Genomic DNA, 21,530 nt, shown 5'->3' with positions numbered 1-21,530 from the left:
GCCAGTACTCAGCCTCACAAGTACTCAACATGCCCATGGCTGACAGTTTGTGTCTCCACTTACTTCATGGCTTTTGCTGAGAGTAGGACAGCCTGCTGCACAGATGCTAGCATACTGCTCTGTGTCCTTTGGCTCAGGAAGAGCCTTTGTGAGAAACCCTTGTGCAGCTGTAGCTCCATAAACATTATACTCTTTAGAGAAGCCTCCTTGTCAAGATGGAAATTACCTTCTATTTATTTTTTTTTCATGGGTTCCCAAGTCAGCCAGTCCTATGGCCAGGTGAGACTTTCCTGCTGAAATGTATTGAGCTTTTTGGTAGGGGCCTGCCTTGTAAATGGACTATGCGGGTTGGGGTTTATTTTTCTTTTCCTCTTTGGTGGTGTTGAGTGGTCCTTGATTTTTGGTTTGTACCACTGAATTGCCATGACGGAAAAAGAACATAGTTCAGAGGAACTTCTAGTGCAAATGGGCATTTCTGTTGCGGTTGAGCTGAGGCTACAGCTTAGTTTACAAATGACTTCTTGCCTTTCCTACAGGGCTACCAGCCTCAAGGTGGCAGTTCCTATAGCCAGGTAAGCATCAGCCAGTCACCAGTCAGAATACAGCATTTGAGAAAGCGGAGCGCCATGGCACTGCAAAAACACCTAGCCATCACTCCCTCAGAATCTCTGAATTTCAACTTTAAAGGACACTTTCTCTGAAAGTGTGCGTTCTCACACTCAAAATTTGCCCACGTACTACTTATTTATCTGGAATCTCAGCAATGTGAAATCATTGCTGTCAGCATCATCACGAGGGCCACGGGGAAGTCTGCCTCTTTATACAGCCCTGCATAGCTCTAGGAGGTAGCTGCTTGCTTTTCCTAAGGGCAGGCTGGATCCCTTACAAAAGGGAAGTAACCAAACGGTGTCCTTGTCTTAGGGTGGGCCAGGTTACTCGGGCAGCAGCACTTCTTATGGCCAGGTAAGCAAACTGGATGTTCTGTAGGCACTTCTTTGCTGATCCCTCTGTGACTGGCACGACTGGCAGATTTTTCAAAGTGATGTTTCCTTTAGTATTCTGTGTCTCAATTTGCTTCGTGGCTTTTGCTGAGAGTAGGACAGCCTGCTGCACAGATGCTAGCATACTGCTCTGTGTCCTTTGGCTCAGGAAGAGCCTTTGTGAGAAACCCTTGTGCAGCTGTAGCTCCATAAACATTATGCTCTTTAGAGAAGCCTCCTTGTCAAGATGGAAATTACCTTCTATTTATTTTTTTTTCATGGGTTCCCAAGTCAGCCAGTCCTATGGCCAGGTGAGACTTTCCTGCTGAAATGTATTGAGCTTTTTGGTAGGGGCCTGCCTTGTAAATGGACTATGCGGGTTGGGGTTTATTTTTCTTTTCCTCTTTGGTGGTGTTGAGTGGTCCTTGATTTTTGGTTTGTACCACTGAATTGCCATGACGGAAAAAGAACATAGTTCAGAGGAACTTCTAGTGCAAATGGGCATTTCTGTTGCGGTTGAGCTGAGGCTACAGCTTAGTTTACAAATGACTTCTTGCCTTTCCTACAGGGCTACCAGCCTCAAGGTGGCAGTTCCTATAGCCAGGTAAGCATCAGCCAGTCACCAGTCAGAATACAGCATTTGAGAAAGCGGAGCGCCATGGCACTGCAAAAACACTTAGCCATCACTCCCTCAGAATCTCTGAATTTCAACTTTAAAGGACACTTTCTCTGAAAGTGTGCTTTCTCACACTCAAAATTTGCCCACGTACTACTTATTTATCTGGAATCTCAGCAATGTGAAATCATTGCTGTCAGCATCATCACGAGGGCCACGGGGAAGTCTGCCTCTTTATACAGCCCTGCATAGCTCTAGGAGGTAGCTGCTTGCTTTTCCTAAGGGCAGGCTGGATCCCTTACAAAAGGGAAGTAACCAAACGGTGTCCTTGTCTTAGGGTGGGCCAGGTTACTCGGGCAGCAGCACTTCTTATGGCCAGGTAAGCAAACTGGATGTTCTGTAGGCACTTCTTTGCTGATCCCTCTGTGACTGGCACGACTGGCAGATTTTTCAAAGTGATGTTTCCTTTAGTATTCTGTGTCTCAATTTGCTTCGTGGCTTTTGCTGAGAGTAGGACAGCCTGCTGCACAGATGCTAGCATACTGCTCTGTGTCCTTTGGCTCAGGAAGAGCCTTTGTGAGAAACCCTTGTGCAGCTGTAGCTCCATAAACATTATACTCTTTAGAGAAGCCTCCTTGTCAAGATGGAAATTACCTTCTATTTTTTTCAAGGGTTCCCAAGTCAGCCAGTCCTATGGCCAGGTGAGACTTTCCTGCTGAAATGTATTGAGCTTTTTGGTAGGGGCCTGCCTTGTAAATGGACTATGCGGGTTGGGGTTTATTTTTCTTTTCCTTCTTGGTGGTGTTGAGTGGTCCTTGATTTTTGGTTTGTACCACTGAATTGCCATGACGGAAAAAGAACATAGTTCAGAGGAACTTCTAGTGCAAATGGGCATTTCTGTTGCGGTTGAGCTGAGGCTACAGCTTAGTTTACAAATGACTTCTTGCCTTTCCTACAGGGCTACCAGCCTCAAGGTGGCAGTTCCTATAGCCAGGTAAGCATCAGCCCGTCACCAGTCAGAATACAGCATTTGAGAAAGCAGAGTGCCATGGCACTGTAAATTGCAGCAGTTTTTATAATTACTTTTTTAAGTTTCTGTTGAGTTCTTTAAAAAGAAATAGTAAACTAAATCAATTTCAAAACTTTAGTTGTGAAAATGACAGGTGTGTTTTTAATTGGTATGTGCAGGCAGAATAGTTTCCTGTTACTACTTAATCTTTTCCATGGGTATGCAACTTAAAAATTTATCATACAGATAGTCTATTTGGTGCTATTCCTGTACCAATTGATTTACATGGCACAAGACATATTTCTAGTCAGTTCTTCACTGTCTCGTTTGATCTCAATACAGAGAAACAATTTCAAGGAATAAATAATATTGAGTCAGGTCCTCAGCTGCAGGAAGTTTTGGTCTTACAGCCTGCAACTGATGAATGTTTACCTCCCTTTACAGTTTTTATGTGAATAAAAGCAGCTGTAAGATAGCTATGAATTTTGTCAGAATCTTTGTCAAATAGCAGAAATAGACTAGATAGTTCCAATCCTTTTTGGTAATCCCTGTCTTCATAACTGTACCACGCAGCTGTGGCACAGGTCTGCATGTATATGAAACATCTGCTATTTTTTGTCATTATATTGAAGGCAGATGGCATCAGCACCTCATAGTTACCCACAGTAACTTTATATTACTGATAGATTTTCAGGACATACTGGCACCCGTGAATAATTCATTTGGCCTGCTATTTTTAATTGCATTGTTTGTTTCCATTTTATGAATCTATATTTTTTTTAAAACTCAATTTTTACAAATAATTTTTCACATTTATTTTCCCTCAGAGGAAGGAAATTGTGCAACTGGGGCCCACCAAAATTACAAATACAGGAATTTAGTGTTCATCTACCTTTAGCCATCTAAGCCCGGTGTCTGAGAAACAGCAGGCAAAAGAAACCCATAAGGAAATCTTGCATTCCTTCAGTGTCCTGGAAAACCTTTATAAGGCTAGAGTCCTCTCTGAGATGGCTGTAAAACTAGAATATGATTGTTGTTTGATAAATACAGTCTGATCAGATATTCATCCAGAATAAGAAATATTAAAATAATTCTAGATAAACAGCAGTGTGCACGTTGTTTCTCTTATTCTAGGGGATTTTTCCCCACAAAGAAACAAACATGAGAGAGAAATCTGCTTCATAAATATAATAATTATGAATCAATAATTTCTTTCTATACAGGGCTACCAGCCTCAAGGTGGCAGTTCCTATAGCCAGGTAAGCATCAGCCAGTCACCAGTCAGAATACAGCATTTGAGAAAGCGGAGCGCCATGGCACTGCAAAAACACCTAGCCATCACTCCCTCAGAATCTCTGAATTTCAACTTTAAAGGACACTTTCTCTGAAAGTGTGCGTTCTCACACTCAAAATTTGCCCACGTACTACTTATTTATCTGGAATCTCAGCAATGTGAAATCATTGCTGTCAGCATCATCACGAGGGCCAGGGGGAAGTCTGCCTCTTTATACAGCCCTGCATAGCTCTAGGAGGTAGCTGCTTGCTTTTCCTAAGGGCAGGCTGGATCCCTTACAAAAGGGAAGTAACCAAACGGTGTCCTTGTCTTAGGGTGGGCCAGGTTACTCGGGCAGCAGCACTTCTTATGGCCAGGTAAGCAAACTGGATGTTCTGTAGGCACTTCTTTGCTGATCCCTCTGTGACTGGCACGACTGGCAGATTTTTCAAAGTGATGTTTCCTTTAGTATTCTGTGTCTCAATTTGCTTCGTGGCTTTTGCTGAGAGTAGGACAGCCTGCTGCACAGATGCTAGCATACTGCTCTGTGTCCTTTGGCTCAGGAAGAGCCTTTGTGAGAAACCCTTGTGCAGCTGTAGCTCCATAAACATTATGCTCTTTAGAGAAGCCTCCTTGTCAAGATGGAAATTACCTTCTATTTATTTTTTTTTCATGGGTTCCCAAGTCAGCCAGTCCTATGGCCAGGTGAGACTTTCCTGCTGAAATGTATTGAGCTTTTTGGTAGGGGCCTGCCTTGTAAATGGACTATGCGGGTTGGGGTTTATTTTTCTTTTCCTCTTTGGTGGTGTTGAGTGGTCCTTGATTTTTGGTTTGTACCACTGAATTGCCATGACGGAAAAAGAACATAGTTCAGAGGAACTTCTAGTGCAAATGGGCATTTCTGTTGCGGTTGAGCTGAGGCTACAGCTTAGTTTACAAATGACTTCTTGCCTTTCCTACAGGGCTACCAGCCTCAAGGTGGCAGTTCCTATAGCCAGGTAAGCATCAGCCAGTCACCAGTCAGAATACAGCATTTGAGAAAGCGGAGCGCCATGGCACTGCAAAAACACTTAGCCGTCACTCCTTCAGTATCTCCGAATTTCAACTTTAAAGGACACTTTCTCTGAAAGTGTGCTTTCTCACACTCAAAATTTGCCCACGTACTACTTATTTATCTGGAATCTCAGCAATGTGAAATCATTGCTGTCAGCATCATCACGAGGGCCAGGGGGAAGTCTGCCTCTTTATACAGCCCTGCATAGCTCTAGGAGGTAGCTGCTTGCTTTTCCTAAGGGCAGGCTGGATCCCTTACAAAAGGGAAGTAACCAAACGGTGTCCTTGTCTTAGGGTGGGCCAGGTTACTCGGGCAGCAGCACTTCTTATGGCCAGGTAAGCAAACTGGATGTTCTGTAGGCACTTCTTTGCTGATCCCTCTGTGACTGGCACGACTGGCAGATTTTTCAAAGTGATGTTTCCTTTAGTATTCTGTGTCTCAATTTGCTTCGTGGCTTTTGCTGAGAGTAGGACAGCCTGCTGCACAGATGCTAGCATACTGCTCTGTGTCCTTTGGCTCAGGAAGAGCCTTTGTGAGAAACCCTTGTGCAGCTGTAGCTCCATAAACATTATACTCTTTAGAGAAGCCTCCTTGTCAAGATGGAAATTACCTTCTATTTATTTTTTTTTCAAGGGTTCCCAAGTCAGCCAGTCCTATGGCCAGGTGAGACTTTCCTGCTGAAATGTATTGAGCTTTTTGGTAGGGGCCTGCCTTGTAAATGGACTATGCGGGTTGGGGTTTATTTTTCTTTTCCTCTTTGGTGGTGTTGAGTGGTCCTTGATTTTTGGTTTGTACCACTGAATTGCCATGACGGAAAAAGAACATAGTTCAGAGGAACTTCTAGTGCAAATGGGCATTTCTGTTGCGGTTGAGCTGAGGCTACAGCTTAGTTTACAAATGACTTCTTGCCTTTCCTATAGGGCTACCAGCCTCAAGGTGGCAGTTCCTATAGCCAGGTAAGCATCAGCCAGTCACCAGTCAGAATACAGCATTTGAGAAAGCGGAGCGCCATGGCACTGCAAAAACACCTAGCCATCACTCCCTCAGAATCTCTGAATTTCAACTTTAAAGGACACTTTCTCTGAAAGTGTGCGTTCTCACACTCAAAATTTGCCCACGTACTACTTATTTATCTGGAATCTCAGCAATGTGAAATCATTGCTGTCAGCATCATCACGAGGGCCAGGGGGAAGTCTGCCTCTTTATACAGCCCTGCATAGCTCTAGGAGGTAGCTGCTTGCTTTTCCTAAGGGCAGGCTGGATCCCTTACAAAAGGGAAGTAACCAAACGGTGTCCTTGTCTTAGGGTGGGCCAGGTTACTCGGGCAGCAGCACTTCTTATGGCCAGGTAAGCAAACTGGATGTTCTGTAGGCACTTCTTTGCTGATCCCTCTGTGACTGGCACGACTGGCAGATTTTTCAAAGTGATGTTTCCTTTAGTATTCTGTGTCTCAATTTGCTTCGTGGCTTTTGCTGAGAATAGGACAATCTTGCTTAGTTTACAAATTGCTTCTTGCCTTTCTTACAGGGCTACCAACCTCAAGGTGGCAGTTCGTATGGCCAGGTAAGCATCAGTCAATTACTTTTAGGATACAACATGTGCGTGATGTTTCCGTACATGTATTGAGAATCTTGTGGTTTGTTTCTTCAAATAGTACAGTAAAGTTCTCATTAGAAAAGTGGTGAACTTTTTGTTATATGGATCTGGGAACAACATGCTCACTGAAGCATCTCTTTCCCACACAGATAGGAGTGCATGTAGGTGTCAGCTTTTTGATGTACTATAATATTCAACATACTGTGATTTTTCTTGTGAACTATTTTGTATTATGTACCTGATCTTCTGAATTTTAAGCAGTCAGGCAGCCAAAAGCCTTTCAAAATTTAGTTCTGTATTTAATATGGAGTAAAGTAATACTTGGATTACTGAGATAGTCTCTTTTTTTTTTTTTTTTCTTTCTTCAGCAGGGTGGATCTGCTTATTCAGGTGGCAGTAGTGGTTGTGGACAAGTAAGTCCTCTTTATCCAAACTATTTGAAAATCAGTCCCAGCTTTCTTTGTAGTAGTAACATATTTTTCAATAAGTGTATAATGTTTGTGATTTGGAATCTTTTGTTTTCTTTGTTACATGGTATGATCTAGAAAGACTGATATTGTTTGCCATTGCAACAAAACTGAAGTGGCTTCTCCCATGTAGTGTTACACACAGCAGCAGTGATTCATCTGTCTACTCAGTAAACAGATAAAATCTTTGGTTGGGAGTGATTTACAGATGTTGCTCCATTTAGTTCCTATAGAAAGTGGTAGGATCAGAGAGTGGCTTCTATGGAATAGTTAGATTTGTAGGTTTTCATCCTGGTTCCATTTCAACTTATGTATGCCTACAATGGTGTAAAGGTGGTGTCCTCAATGATGAGATCCCAGGTGAAAGGATCATGAATGAGACCATGACAGTAGACCTATGTTCAAATTAATATACAGGTGGAAGCGACAAGAATGAAAGAGAAGTATAATTACAAAAAATTTTAGCAGAAGTACTTAGCAGAAATATTAGGATTGGTATAAACTAAGTATGAATGGAAATGCATGAAAACATCATAAGAAGCAGTACAACAAGGACACGGTTACCAGCAGTGAAACTGATAAACACTGAAGAATGTGTTGCTACAACCTGTGTCACAGGTTGACTTATCAACAGAAGACCTGTGCTCTAATAATGACAGCATGACAACCAGGGTAGAACGCATTGTGCGTAAAGTTTCTCATCCTGTTATCCCATCATGAAGACTGGATGTAGCCAATAAATATACCCAAAACAGGGAAATGAAAGGCATTGGGCAGCAGCCTTGCCTAAGATGTATGATGGCTGAATCTAGCAAGATTCTGAGGTAGATTTTCACACAACAGTAACTGTTGACTACTAAAAGGACTGTCAAAAAAAACCAACCACCAACCAACAAAAAAACCCCATCAACCACCAAAAACCCACACCCAAAAAAAAAAGTCATCTTTTTGAATCGAGAAGAACTAGGATGATACAGAAAGATATCAATTGCCAGCCTACCTCACTTTCCATGTAGCACACAAGTAGTCCTGCTTTGATCATCTGTGTGCATGTCTTGGTGCTTGTGAGTATAGGAGCGGCAGAGGGTGAAGGCACAAACTTAAAAGGTTAAATAAAATTAAACTCAACTTCTGTAAAGTGTTATGTTGACTTATGTTACATTCATTCTCATGTAAGAAATTTTAAGAAAGCTAATTACTGCCAGAAAATGAAAACTTGGGCATTTACCTTTTGGTTTGTTTGTGTTTTTTAACAGGGTGTTTCATATGATAGCAATCCTTGCCACCAGGTAAATGTCCTTCCTCCAATTTTAAGGTGCATCTAAGATTAGTTTTCCTACTAACTCAACTAGTACCAACTTCAGATTCATAGACTGCAAATCCATGTAATCTTACCAATTATAAGATTCCAACTTGCTATCTTCCTACACACAAGAGCATCACAAGGGTTTGGTGGTCCTTTTTTCCCCCCTTTTTCCTGGCATTTTGTCTGTGAAATGACTAGCTCTATAGGATATTAAGGCTAGATTCTGGATAGAGAAAGTCTGGTGCAGAACTTCTCAACTGCTTAAATCAGGGCTGGATCTCACCAGCCTGTCTGTGGACTTTTCCCATGAAAAGTCAGAAAATATTTTAGGACTGCTTGCCACTTGAAGTTCCCGAAACAGACTGGCTTAAAAATTCATTCAGTTTGTGCAGTGAAGTATAGGTAACTACATTTGTATTTGTTACAACTTTTCAGTGTCAGAACTCTAAAAACCACCGAAAGATGTCTGCTATGTTTAAAGAAACAATCTCTGTAATGTTAAAAATTAGTAAGAGAACAGTACTAGATGATCTCCTTTTTAAAAATGTTCATACACCTCTTGAGTTTTACTGATTTTTCACAAGAAAAAGATTCATTGTATTAACAAATACTGTGTTCTATTAATACAAATATATACAATATTCATAAATATTCGAACAACATAGTTGTTGCTATATCATTATAATCTGCTATAGTATATACAATATGCCATATGTAATATATTATAGTAACTTGAAAGAATATATGATATACGTATATAATTATTTTATAATAGCTTTTCAGATTTTTTTTTATGAAGAGGAGATAGTTCCTTCTAAGACTATAGGAAGCACTTAAATTTTGTTCTAAAAAAAGCTAGAACATTGGAAGATAATACTTTTAATTTCATTTTAGTGAGAGGCAAATACTCCACTCCAATAGCTCAGGGTTTCACTGTTCTTATGCACTTTTGACTTTAATACTTCTACAAACGTCTCTTCTGATTTCACTTGGGGGAGTTACATTCCTTTTGTAAGGAGGGCTTGTTGAAACATACCGAGTGCTTTATTTAAAACCTTTTCCTCAAGGCTACTGTATCTCACAGCTTTCTGCGTAATAAAGCTACCAGAGGAATTTTTCATTCCATTTGTATAAATTAGGCTTTCTACAGGAGAAAAAAGATATACTTTCTATAGAGACTGTTCAGAATGAAACTCATCTGTGTATTAAACATTACTTAAAGATAAATATTTGTGGTTCCTTGACTTGTGTCTCGTACAGTATTAACCTTTGCACTGTTGGCAATCTGTGCTTACTACGTTAGAAATCAATTCTATATTGCATATCTGCCTCTGCTCCTTACTCTTCCTAAGCAAGTATCATAGCTTTCATTAAAAATAATCCACAGCTAGACAGTGTCTAAAGCATCACAATTTTTGTCTAATTTACAGGATGGATCACAGGGTGGTCAGGTAAGTAGCTCTTAATTATCCATCAGTAAAAGCTTTTTAAGCAGTTCTAATCTAGAGTATACTTTTCTTGCTCATTACGGTGTAGACACTTGCAGAGTCTCCCCAGCTCCAGCCTGTAACTCTTTCTCTTAGAACATAATTTTTATCAGCCCTGAAATTTCACGTACATAGAAAGAACTTGGCAACTTAGTAAAGCTAGGTCTGTGGATTCTGATCAAATTCAACTCTTGAGCATTGTAACTGTTGCTTTTTTGTTTTCGCAGAGTGGATCATACTCACAAAGCTATGGTGGCAGCCAAGTAAGTACTAGATTATTATTTCCTCCCACTGAGATTTTACTTCATTTAGGTTCCACAATGACCGATCAATATCCAGTCTGAAATATCATAATATTAATTCTAATATTTTTTTGCTAGCAGGGTGGATCATCTTCCTCACAAAATTATGGTAGCAGCCAGGTAGGTAGACCTTGATTTTCTCTTGGTAAAACCTTTTTTATCATATCTGATAAGTTTTCTACATGTCTAGAAAGTTGTATTTGTTCAAAGGAATCCCAGGCAATTGTTTATTCCAGCTTTAAAGCCCCCAAACCAAATCACAGTTTCTTTTGAAGTGAGATTTATATTTGTTTGTTTTATAGGATGGATCATTCTCACAAGGCTATGGTGGTGGTCAAGTAAGTAATGCTCTAATTCCCTACTTGTACGTCACTTCATCTAACCTTCAGTCTTTGCTCAAAATCACGTTTTCTCTGTCCTAATTTTATCTGATTTTGGTTGGTTGGTTTGTTTTAAAGGGTGGATCGTCTTCCTCAGATGGCTATTATGATAGTCAGGTAACTAGTCCTTCCTTTCTCCTAGTTATATATTATTTTATGCTGATCTTTGTAGTCCCTGCATCATCTTTCTCAAATATGTAATAAAACATAATAGCTTTGTGCTCTTTTTGTTTTGGATTTTCTTGGGTTTGGGTTTGGGGTTTTTTTTGTTTTATTGAAGAATGGAACTTTCCCTGCAAGTAACTATTGCAGCCATGTATTTGGGTTATTTTCCTTATAAAGGTCTTACTTTAAACTCACCTTTTTCTTTGCATGAGCCTGAATTCTGTCTTGCAGAATACGATAGCAAAGCGTAATTTTAACAATCCATTTTTGTGAGGAAATAACTGTTATCTGATGTCCTTCTAGGATTCACAAGATTTCTCAGATGATAATCCCAATGCTTGTGATGATGTGAGTATGCACACTCTAATATATTTTCATCACAACGTTTTTCATGTAGATTGGAAAATATTGCCCTGCTAGATGCAGTCTTGTGAGCAGAATGATCCAGAAAGCATGCTGAGTTCCTACACTAACAGCTGTTTCAGCAACTGCATGTTTTCTTACTGAAAATCATCATATAAAGGTTACACATAACTTTTGTGCTCTTAAATGTATTTAACTTGATGAAAAGATTTCAGTGGCTTTGCAGTAAGCTTTGCAGTAACATAAGATTTTCCCTAAAATCTAAGGACACATTTTACAGTAATTGATAAATAAATAAATAAATCCCATAGACAAGCTTTAAATACATACAATGAAAGAAAGAAGAGATAGTGGCAGCTATTCCACTGCTTTTCATGTTACGTTTCTATCAATCAAAAATTGCTATAATGTTATAAATATCTATAATGTTTATATATCTATATATAATGTTTTTCATACTGGAATGGCAGGATTTCAAACTAATTTAAGCAAGGTTGTGGAGAATGTGAGCAACATTCTGTCTGTATGCAGTATCAGAAAAAATCAGGTTTCTGTAAGCTTATTGTATTCAAATAATTCTTAAAGAAGGAAATAATTTATTCTTTTCCAGAATGACACTACCTATAGTGCCAGTGCTCAGGTAAGTGCTTTTTTTTTCTTCAGGAGTATTCAAATTCTTACATTAGACCTGTTGGCCTCTAATTGTAGTCTATGATTGCTTTATAATACCCTTCAAAAACTTAATTAAAGAATGGCATATTTGATGTTATATTTCTCTGTACTCAGTCCCTTCTAGCCATTCTCAAGGCTGCTTCACAATTATTTGCTATCATTGATAGCAATTATGTACAATACTTGTAAGAACATACACTAACAGTTTTTTTGTAGTATATGCACTTTGACTGAGTGGTTAACCATCTGTGAACGTGAGGCATGCAGCCACTACAAGCTTTTTCTAATTGTTCTAATTTTAACTCACGTATATGCTAGTATTGTAAAGTAACGTTTATCCCCTGGTAATACTCTTTCTGTCAAGACGTTCCACCTGTCCTATGAGCAGAAACTGTGATTAACACGGGTAGATTGTGACCAAGCAAATACACTGTTGTATAAACAAACGACATTCTTCTGTGCTTACGAACATTTTTCCATACTTCTTTCTGTTCCTAGAAAGGTTTTTTTTCCATTACAGCCTCCTTTAGTTTTACTGCCATCTAGAGTAACCTTCTGTCATCAACTACTTGCCTTTTCTTCAGCTGTTAGCCATATATTTTACTGCTTATTATTTTCCCTATTTTTCCTCTCTGGTACTTTAGTACTGCACCCAACACGTATACTAGGATGTAAAGAGGCCTTCTGAAAACATCTTTTGGTTTTACTTGTATTTACCTTGAATGCATTGCATTAGGTTTAATGCAAAATGTTCTGCAAAAATAATCCTTCAGCAGCAAGCCCTGTTTAGAAGACTCATCACTTCCTCATTTGTTCACAGAGGATGCTGCTGTTCTCTTGGTTATCCCTATGCAGTACATATTGCTGGACTTCATTGTAGAAGAGTTTGCTTCTAAACGTTCTCACAAAGAAGGGTGGGAAGTGTTCAAAAAAACAAACAGTAAAATCATTATACAGATTGTTCTCTAAACCACAGTGGTTGAGCTGAGGGAGACTCCACTAGGCAGGAACTCCTGATGGAGTAATAAGGTGAAAACAGATGAAGAACATGCTTTTTAAGATTCTTGCTGATAGTAAAATTATAGCTCTGGACATTTTCCTGTCCCAAAATATGACACCTTGACAAGTTTAGGTAGATCTTTGCTGAAAATATTTTCTGTGGATGGCTACATCTATAAAGTAATAATTGGCTTCTGACTCCTTGACAGCGTTCTGGTTGTGCAAACAAGAAGGTTGTTGTTGCCCGAGTAAGTAACGTTTTTTCTTTTCTCTTTTTACTTGTTTTGGGATATTTGCCTTAACTATACCTAATTTGTCCCAATTATGCCTATTTTTTCCCTAATTCTGTTTGTCCTAATTAAAATTCTCCTATTCAAGGAAAAAGTAATATAAAATAGCTTGGCTATTTGCTTGCTCTTTCAGTGAATTTACCTTAAAGGAAGTATATATATGGAAAAAAGACATGAAAACCCTGCTATGAGGTATAGAGCAGCTCAGATTCCTTTTTTTCAAGAAGCACATATACAATATAAACAAATTAGAATACAAATGAAATTATTATTATTAATATACTGTATTATATTATAATAATTACTAATTTTAAAAAATAAATTATAATATAAATATATAAAAAAATAAGACAATACAGAATTAGTCCAAGCTAAAGTTAAAATTAAATGAGTGTCATGCATAGCTAAAATTTTAGCTGAAGAAAGCTAGAATAATGAAATCAGAGAGAATAATGTTGGGTAATTTATGTTGCTCAGCATGTTGTGGAGGAGATACGGTATGTGTATTGTGTAGATTCAACTCAGACTCAGCAGTAGCCTATAAAAATTATGTGCAAATAACCTTTTATTTTATAAGAAGGCATTCCTACTCAATGTATGCATTAAAGGGTCTGGAGTTGTTATAAATCAATAATATGGAAAAAAAAGAAGGCCTGTCAGTGATCATAGTTTTCATCTCCTAATAGTAATGTCTTTGTTTTTTACAGGATACATCACATGTTTTGAGCAGAAGAGCCTATGATGTACAGGTAAACCATTCTTGTCATGCTTTCTGAAGTACTCCTGGTATTACAGCTTCTTGGTGTATTATCTATAAAAAAAAAGAATAAGGATCTAATTTCCATAACGGAGTAATCTGTTTAGGGTTAGGTAGTTCTTTTCCAATAGAACTATGTATTTTAATTTGTTATCCTCACAGAAAACCAAGTAGTTTCTTGTTTCTTCACAGAATGAGACTTCTACTTCAAATAACAGCGACACTAACTACCAGGTAATAACATAGTGTCTGTTGTAAGGAGCTTTCTGAGAAATTTTATTTCATTTCTGAAAATTGGGTTCCACTAATTTATCTATGCTGAGGAATGCTGTTTTGATTTGGCAGCATTTTCCCTCTAATGTTATAATTTGGTACAGTTGTAAATAATGATAATGGACCCAGAATATACTGTCTCTCTTCTGTTCCTTAGCAGGTAAGCAGTGCTGGTGTTTCTTTACATAACACTTTGTAAAAATCGTTTGAAAAAAACCCCCAACAAATAGTTTTAGAATCTTTTTAGAAACAGTCCTGCTCTAGTGATGGTAATGGCCAGATATATAATTCTGTTTCATTTAGAATCTGGTAACAAGCTACATCTTAGTGATTATGTACTTGTGTTAAAAAAGTAGGCCCAACTTTTGTGTTATAGAAATATGTGAAATTTAACTGATCCAGAGCAGCACCCAATTCTATTTTTCTTAATATTTTGTACTGTACTGGTACCCATCAGCTTCCCAGAGATCTGGAATCCTATTACACTTAGCATTATGGATGTAACACTAGCATAGCCCTCTGTCTCAGAGAGTTTGAAGTCTTAATTCAATAATACAGTCAGATCTCTGAGCTCCAGAGAGTAACAGTTTTCTTAATTAGTTTTCCTGATACCTATTCCCTGTGTATTGTATCCAGTCACTAATTAAGTTTCATCTAAATCTATGTTTTCACAACGATTTATACCGAAAGTTCTGAACAAGTGATGTTTGTTGGTGCAGGGAAGCAGTACAAAGAGTTTGTCACCTTACTTCTCACTACATAATTTTATACATGTTAGATTCAGATAAAACGCTTCTATGAAATATAATTGGTTTCTTCACAGGGTGGATCATTTATTGCAACCGATCGTGGATCAAGTAGTCAGGTCAGGATTTTCTCTATTTTCATCTAGTCTTGTCCAGATAGCTTCCTGGTAATTAAACTAATTAAAATCAGGAGTTGAAGTGTAAGTCCAGTAGTTTTGCATAAGGGGTTGTTGATGTTATGCATTAAAGTGTAAATGAAGTGACCGTGTTCAGATTAAATTTAATCTGAAATGGCTCTCTGAAATCACTTCAACACTCTTTCAATTTCACACGCAGTTTATTGGTGAGAGCTCAACGGTGATTCTTTGTACTCTTGCCTACCCAGATAATTCTCTCTTGATGAGGCATCTGTCACTGAGACGTACCACTGATAGATGTGGAATCAATCTAACTTCCAAAGCAAATGTTACATGTATATAGCTATGCTGCCCCCTATATATGGATGACCCCCCTATATATGTATGTCCCCCCTATATTTCCTCTAGGTATAGTCAAGGTCACAGCCACTCTGTAGTTCCACAGTCTTTCTACCCTGAAACAATTTCACATCTGAAATAAGATTTTATTTTAAATTTCCACAAAGCAATGATAGTTTCCTTTTTTAAATTTACAGGGTGGTTGCATTTGTCCTGATGGAAGCAGTGGGAGTAGACAGGTAATTATTTTTCTGAGTTTATACTTTCATCTACGTAATGGAGTGTTATGAGTTAATCACCTGGTAAGTATGGACGCTACGGTAACACTAAACATTACTGATAATTTCCTAAATTTATATATGAATATATAAAATAATTTCATAAAATGAAATGGAAGAATGAGTCCTACTTTAACTGTATAATTACCGTTTGGCCACTAACTTCCTGTAAATGTGCTTGGTAATCCAGATGCTCTGTCAGTTAACCTGTTACGTGCTAATAATTCATTACTTTCAAAACCCAGAGTCAATATGCCCTACAGTAACCACAGTATTTAATTGCATCCTACTTAGGTTCCTTGTCCTTCTCACTGGTTCAATAAAATATTGTGACTAAAATGTCGACGTCTGGTAAATATTTCAAAAGATAATCTCTTAAATCTATATTTAAACTATTCTTTCCCATAGAGAGAATCACTGTGATTTCATGATCAGTGCCAGTGCATAGTCTTTTCTCTTAGGCAATGTCTCCATGCCAGGAAAAAGCCCAAAGAGTGCAGTTACATGGGCATTATACACTAGCTTTACCAGGCTTCTGGCATCACCTGGCTTTGCCAAGTGAACTTGAATTTTTAAGTAACCTATCTTCTACTTAAAAAGGTGGATGTCTTTGTGCAAGTTTCATTCAAGTAGGACCTCTTTCTTTGCATGCTTAAACTGGTGCAAAGTGAGGTTTAGCTTTTAATGGCAAGCCACAACAGCTTGGCCAGGGGAGAGTGTATTCAGTTGCCATCAAACAATAATTTTCAACATGAAGAAAAGAAGACTTCTAAATCAATCATGTTAAAAAAACTGTTCTCAGTGCAAATGTGTCTACTTTGATACAGAAGAGACTCATTTTTCAGTTTGTGATGATGTCAGCAGATAGAATTGAATTTGTGATAAGCTAGGTAGCAATAGTCTGGATCTTTGATTTCACCCAACAGTAAAGTTCAGCAATCTTTGCAAAGGAATAGAGGGAATTTAAATACGGACTTATTTTCATTTTCTGTCCATGGTCAATCATCTACATATGGCAGTAACGGTGCCTAAAATTGTAAACACGTTGGCAGGTTTGTTGTTCTGAATAAGAAAAAAAAGGTATAGGCAGATGTATATATAAATAAACCAGCATTCATCAACCTTACATAAAAGAGACAGTCATTACTTACTTGAAGATTCTTCAGCCCAGGATAAAAATTCCTCCAAAAAGCTTTCTTCTAAACTTAAAAGCTATGAGTTACATGAAGGTCTCTTCAAACCTGGAAAAGATTATAAATTAAGAGTCAAAGCTGTATATATTTAAACCATCTTGTTCCAAAGGAAACAATGGGTTTCCTTATGTGGATCCTCGAATTACTTACACTGCATTTGTTCCACTTTTTCTCTACACTTCATCTGGAGACAAGAGCTCAGTCTACAAATAGTCTCTGAGGAAGCAGTCTAACCGCTGAATAATACTTTCTTTTGTGTAGAAAGGAATGTGACAGTAGTAATGGCTGTTATGTTCTGGTAAATAGTCTTCTACTTTAAGTGCTGAACTGAAAAATCTGCTTGCATAAACCCTATTTATACTTTGGAAGTTCAATATTCTGGCAGTTTTAAAAAACATGATCAGAGTCATGGTAATCTATAACAACGTAGAGTCTGCCAAGTATGACATAGGATTCAGTGATTAGAAAGAGTAAAATGAAAAGTTACTATTACTTCTAGGTCTTCTAACCTGAACAGAAGAGTACCTGCTAAAGGTTTCCTTATCTCTAACAAAAATAACCAGTGTTCTCTTTTAATGATTGCAATAATGGCCTTTTTGAAAGAAGACAAATTCAGAAATGGACTCACTTAAATGTCTGTTTGCAAGAAAATAGCTAGTCTGTGTTTTCCTTTCAGGGAGGCCCAGGTTCTTCACACAGCACGTATTCTGGTAACCAGGTAAACATTCAGATAAAATGCCCTATTCAGAAAGCTCCATCTAAAGCCTTCACTGAAGGAGTAGCCAAATATAAACCAGTAACCCATTCTGTCTTCTGCACAGGGAGGGTCTTCCTTCCATCCCGGAGAATCCTATGGACAGGTAGTTGTTCTTCCTCCCTTACCAGGATAAAACAGACTCCCATCATCCCGGTTCCTTCGCTCCTGGTGTTGTGGGTGCCGTGAGATACTGCAGTTAGAGACCTGACAGTTGTCTCTTAGAGCAGAAAACTTAAATTAACCCTGACATAACTTAGTGGTAAGGGGTTTGACAGAGAGCAGTACAGAGTGGTATCTGCAGTTTCCTTGCAGCATTCAGATTTCAGCAGGCTAAGATAAGTATTGCCAGAAGACTTCTTCCACTTTAACCATGTTGGTCTTGATTTTTATGCAGGTACATAAAAGTTAGCTCAAAACTGGGAGGAAGGGTGTAAAGTAAGAACGGCATACACTGGTATTAAAATACTCATCTTGTCTGCAAGACAATAGCTGGTCTGTGTTTTCCTTTCAGGAGGGCCCAGGGTCTTCCTACAGCTCCTACTCCGGTAACCAGGTAAATATTCTGGTCACTGTCCCTGCTGAGGAGCAGTCTAAAAATTGTCCTTGAGAGAACATTTCAACTACAAAACATGCAACTTTTATGTTTTCTGCACAGGGAGGCTCTTCCTTCTCTCCTGGTGGATCGTTCGGACAGGTAAGGATTATTCCTTGTTTGTAAAGGTAAGATGAGCTTCTTCTATCTTTATTCCTATATTCCCCATATAGTGGCTGTTGCGAAATGTAACACCCAAGGATTGAATCAACCATTTGTAACCTATAACATAAGCTCTGTCAGAAGAAAAGACTAAATTGTTTACAACTTCCACAGAACGAATGATCTTTCATCCAGCTAAGAAAATTAGTGTTAAAAAGTTCCCTGTTCTTTAACAATATTGGCCTAAAGTGAGAGTCAGGTACCTTGCTATTTACATCATCCTGTCTGCAAGAAAATAGCTAGTCTGTGTTTTCCTTTCAGGGAGGCCCAGGTTCTTCACACAGCACGTATTCTGGTAACCAGGTAAACATTCAGATAAAATGCCCTATTCAGAAAGCTCCATCTAAAGCCTTCACTGAAGGAGTAGCCAAATATAAACCAGTAACCCATTCTGTCTTCTGCACAGGGAGGGTCTTCCTTCCATCCCGGAGAATCCTATGGACAGGTAGTTGTTCTTCCTCCCTTACCAGGATAAAACAGACTCCCATCATCCCGGTTCCTTCGCTCCTGGTGTTGTGGGTGCCGTGAGATACTGCAGTTAGAGACCTGACAGTTGTCTCTTAGAGCAGAAAACTTAAATTAACCCTGACATAACTTAGTGGTAAGGGGTTTGACAGAGAGCAGTACAGAGTGGTATCTGCAGTTTCCTTGCAGCATTCAGATTTCAGCAGGCTAAGATAAGTATTGCCAGAAGACTTCTTCCACTTTAACCATGTTGGTCTTGATTTTTATGCAGGTACATAAAAGTTAGCTCAAAACTGGGAGGAAGGGTGTAAAGTAAGAACGGCATACACTGGTATTAAAATACTCATCTTGTCTGCAAGACAATAGCTGGTCTGTGTTTTCCTTTCAGGAGGGCCCAGGGTCTTCCTACAGCTCCTACTCTGGTAACCAGGTAAATATTCTGGTCACTGTCCCTGCTGAGGAGCAGTCTAAAAATTGTCCTTGAGAGAACATTTCAACTACAAAACATGCAACTTTTATGTTTTCTGCACAGGGAGGCTCTTCCTTCTCTCCTGGTGGATCTTATGGACAGGTAAGTGTTATTTCTTGTTTGTAGAGATAACAGACTTGTGTTACTTTCATTCCTGTACTGCTCTTGAAAGAAGGAAAACTCTTTCTTGAGAGAAACAAAATAATGAACTTATTTTCTGTACAGGGAGGGTCTTCTGTCTATGACAGTGGCAGTGAATCCTATGGTCAGGTAAATACTCTTTTTTTTGTTTGTTTGTTTTTCTTTTTTTTTCTTCTTTTTTTTTCTTTTTTTTCCCCCTCCCCTCTTTGTATAAAGGGTGCTGAGGGCCAATATCCTGGCTTCTATATATAGCTATGCTCTGTATTTTGGCTCTCACTGTATTTTACTGAAGGTGATTTTCTTCTGTGCAGAGTGAATTTGCATATAGTTTTAACTAAATAGCCTGAAAGTTTATAGGGAAGTAAAAAGTAGGGTGCCTCCAACCGTTATAGCTTATTCTCCTTAACAATGCTAGCTTTGAGTTATCTGCCAATTGAAGGTCTCTTCAAAAGTAGAATTTTAGTTACAATTATGTTAAATTAGTGTTTTACAGAGGCATAACTATGAATTGCTCAATAGCCATTCTGATAACTAAGTAACTATTCATATTTTTTAAAACTCCCCAGAAGGAGATCCCTACAGTAACCTTAAAAAGTCTGTTGGCAATATGAAAATGATTTGTTTTCCAAATAGGGTGGATCTTCCACATATAGTGGTACTGGATCTTATGGTCAGGTAAATACTATTTGTCTCATACATCAAAAGCTTAAGCTTGCTGTGTTGGCTCTTATGTGTGCTGGGTTCTATATTTAAATTATTTTTAAGTGTTGACCATGGAAATGCCATTTTATCTTTTGTTTTCTTTACCTTTATTTACCCCTTTACAATCCAAATGTTTTCATAATGTAGGGAAGGTGATGCACTGTGTACGCTATCCTGCTAACTGTGCCGCTGTGACTATTCAAAGCTTTAACTAATTTATTGTTTATGCATTAGCTCATTCAAAAGGAAAATACCTTGTCCATTTACTTTACACACCTTACTTAAGCAGAAACTGCTGGAAGTCTAGGGGGGAATGCACTCACTATATCTGAAGTCCCTGTTTATTGATGTGAATCTCATTGTGGGAATTATTCCGTAAGGACCATCTTATGTTTTGTTTAGCAATACATTTTAACCAACCAAAGTCATACATAATTATTTATTAAAAATGATAAGACATATAATCCAGATTGCTTTTTCATAGAAAATTGTGTTCCATTGTTACTTCTAGTGCAGGATCTAGAAAGAAAGCATAGATAATGGAATTTTTTTTAATGTAAAGAACAGTTAATTTTGCAAATCAACTTTAGCTAAAATTTTTCCTTATAAAAATGCGTATTTACAAGGAGGATTTTTTTTTTTTAACCTCTTCTGCTGAAGCAACAGGTAAAGTTATGTATTTTTTCCTTTCTTGCATGTTCCCTGGTTTAGGTAAATTTGGAGATTCTAGGTGGCTGGTTATTTTTATGCTTCTATTTTACATGATCTTATTTGTGGAGAATATGAGTCTTTTTATATAGAAAGAAACATTTTTTCATTATTTTACAGGATTCACCTTCTATGGGAAGCAGTGAAACTAATGACAGTGTAAGCATTTCTTCTCAAGTATACCAATATCAGAATTTACTACCTTTTAAATTACCTGCTTGCTTATATGGACCTTTACTTTATCTCACCATCTCATCTTCAAGAGCTCTTTCACAGTACATTCTAACCAACTGTGTTTAGTAATTTTCTGTAATAAATTATTTGAATTTTTTTTTCATAGTTAAAGGAAAATGCAGACATAGATTATGCCATATTATTTTGCTATGTTATGATAAGGACTTGGTAAATTAATGTTGCAGTTAAAACTGTTCTGGCTTGTAACAATCATACAATTTTGAGCTGGTTATTAGAAGTAACATTTACAAAGGAAACTTTTCCTTTATTTTACAATTTCCATTGAAACTCAGTGTTAGTGTATGCTCATAGTATACAAAACAACCAGATACTTACTTCCTGCATTTGGTTACTTTTTCACTGAGTTAATTTAATACAATAACACTAATGTAACTACAAGAACAGTACTATCATCTGTAACAGCGGATCAGCCATTCTTGTTCTTAATGGCTATTTTTTGTGATTTATTTCCTTAAGACTATATTACATGTATGTTTACTATTCTGAACTTTCATAGCAATTCCCATAAATTAAGACTTTCAAACTCAATTGCTCTTAAAATACAGGTTTATTTTAAAAATCAACTTTTCCTTGCATTTGTTTGAGAAAACACATCAT

The 21,530-nt window shown here is 37.9% G+C and overlaps 1 protein-coding gene and 1 long non-coding RNA gene across 2 annotated transcripts in view; both read left to right on the top strand.

The window, feature by feature from the left end:
* The first annotated feature begins 438 nt into the window (after window positions 1-438).
* LOC129785220 (uncharacterized) lies at window positions 439-2,128 on the top strand. Its single transcript, XR_008748901.1, has 3 exons — window positions 439-572; window positions 1,549-1,584; window positions 1,934-2,128. It is a non-coding gene; the product is annotated as an uncharacterized LOC129785220 (long non-coding RNA).
* Window positions 2,129-2,441: 313 nt separating this feature from the next.
* The window catches only part of LOC114012113 (loricrin-like), a 29,506-nt gene continuing 10,417 nt past the window's right edge, over window positions 2,442-21,530 (top strand). The window contains exons 1-33 of the mRNA XM_055815530.1: window positions 2,442-2,590; window positions 3,504-3,618; window positions 3,829-3,864; window positions 4,841-4,876; window positions 5,566-5,595; window positions 5,853-5,888; window positions 6,238-6,279; window positions 6,460-6,495; window positions 6,900-6,941; window positions 8,252-8,284; window positions 9,732-9,752; window positions 10,016-10,051; window positions 10,169-10,210; window positions 10,393-10,428; window positions 10,549-10,587; window positions 10,939-10,983; window positions 11,609-11,638; window positions 12,879-12,917; window positions 13,667-13,708; window positions 13,909-13,950; window positions 14,813-14,854; window positions 15,409-15,450; window positions 17,359-17,400; window positions 17,504-17,542; window positions 17,951-17,992; window positions 18,095-18,133; window positions 18,455-18,496; window positions 18,600-18,638; window positions 19,047-19,088; window positions 19,191-19,229; window positions 19,353-19,397; window positions 19,902-19,943; window positions 20,799-20,837. Of these exons, the coding sequence (XP_055671505.1) occupies window positions 2,442-2,590; window positions 3,504-3,618; window positions 3,829-3,864; window positions 4,841-4,876; window positions 5,566-5,595; window positions 5,853-5,888; window positions 6,238-6,279; window positions 6,460-6,495; window positions 6,900-6,941; window positions 8,252-8,284; window positions 9,732-9,752; window positions 10,016-10,051; window positions 10,169-10,210; window positions 10,393-10,428; window positions 10,549-10,587; window positions 10,939-10,983; window positions 11,609-11,638; window positions 12,879-12,917; window positions 13,667-13,708; window positions 13,909-13,950; window positions 14,813-14,854; window positions 15,409-15,450; window positions 17,359-17,400; window positions 17,504-17,542; window positions 17,951-17,992; window positions 18,095-18,133; window positions 18,455-18,496; window positions 18,600-18,638; window positions 19,047-19,088; window positions 19,191-19,229; window positions 19,353-19,397; window positions 19,902-19,943; window positions 20,799-20,837 (1,461 nt within the window). The remainder of the gene's footprint in view (window positions 2,591-3,503; window positions 3,619-3,828; window positions 3,865-4,840; window positions 4,877-5,565; window positions 5,596-5,852; window positions 5,889-6,237; window positions 6,280-6,459; window positions 6,496-6,899; window positions 6,942-8,251; window positions 8,285-9,731; window positions 9,753-10,015; window positions 10,052-10,168; window positions 10,211-10,392; window positions 10,429-10,548; window positions 10,588-10,938; window positions 10,984-11,608; window positions 11,639-12,878; window positions 12,918-13,666; window positions 13,709-13,908; window positions 13,951-14,812; window positions 14,855-15,408; window positions 15,451-17,358; window positions 17,401-17,503; window positions 17,543-17,950; window positions 17,993-18,094; window positions 18,134-18,454; window positions 18,497-18,599; window positions 18,639-19,046; window positions 19,089-19,190; window positions 19,230-19,352; window positions 19,398-19,901; window positions 19,944-20,798; window positions 20,838-21,530) is intronic.

Source organism: Falco peregrinus, chromosome 10 (assembly GCF_023634155.1).
Source record: "Falco peregrinus isolate bFalPer1 chromosome 10, bFalPer1.pri, whole genome shotgun sequence".
Taxonomy (NCBI): Eukaryota; Metazoa; Chordata; class Aves; order Falconiformes; family Falconidae; genus Falco; species Falco peregrinus.
The sequence above is the reverse complement of the archived record's forward strand: the minus strand, read 5'-3'. Positions and strand labels throughout refer to the sequence as shown.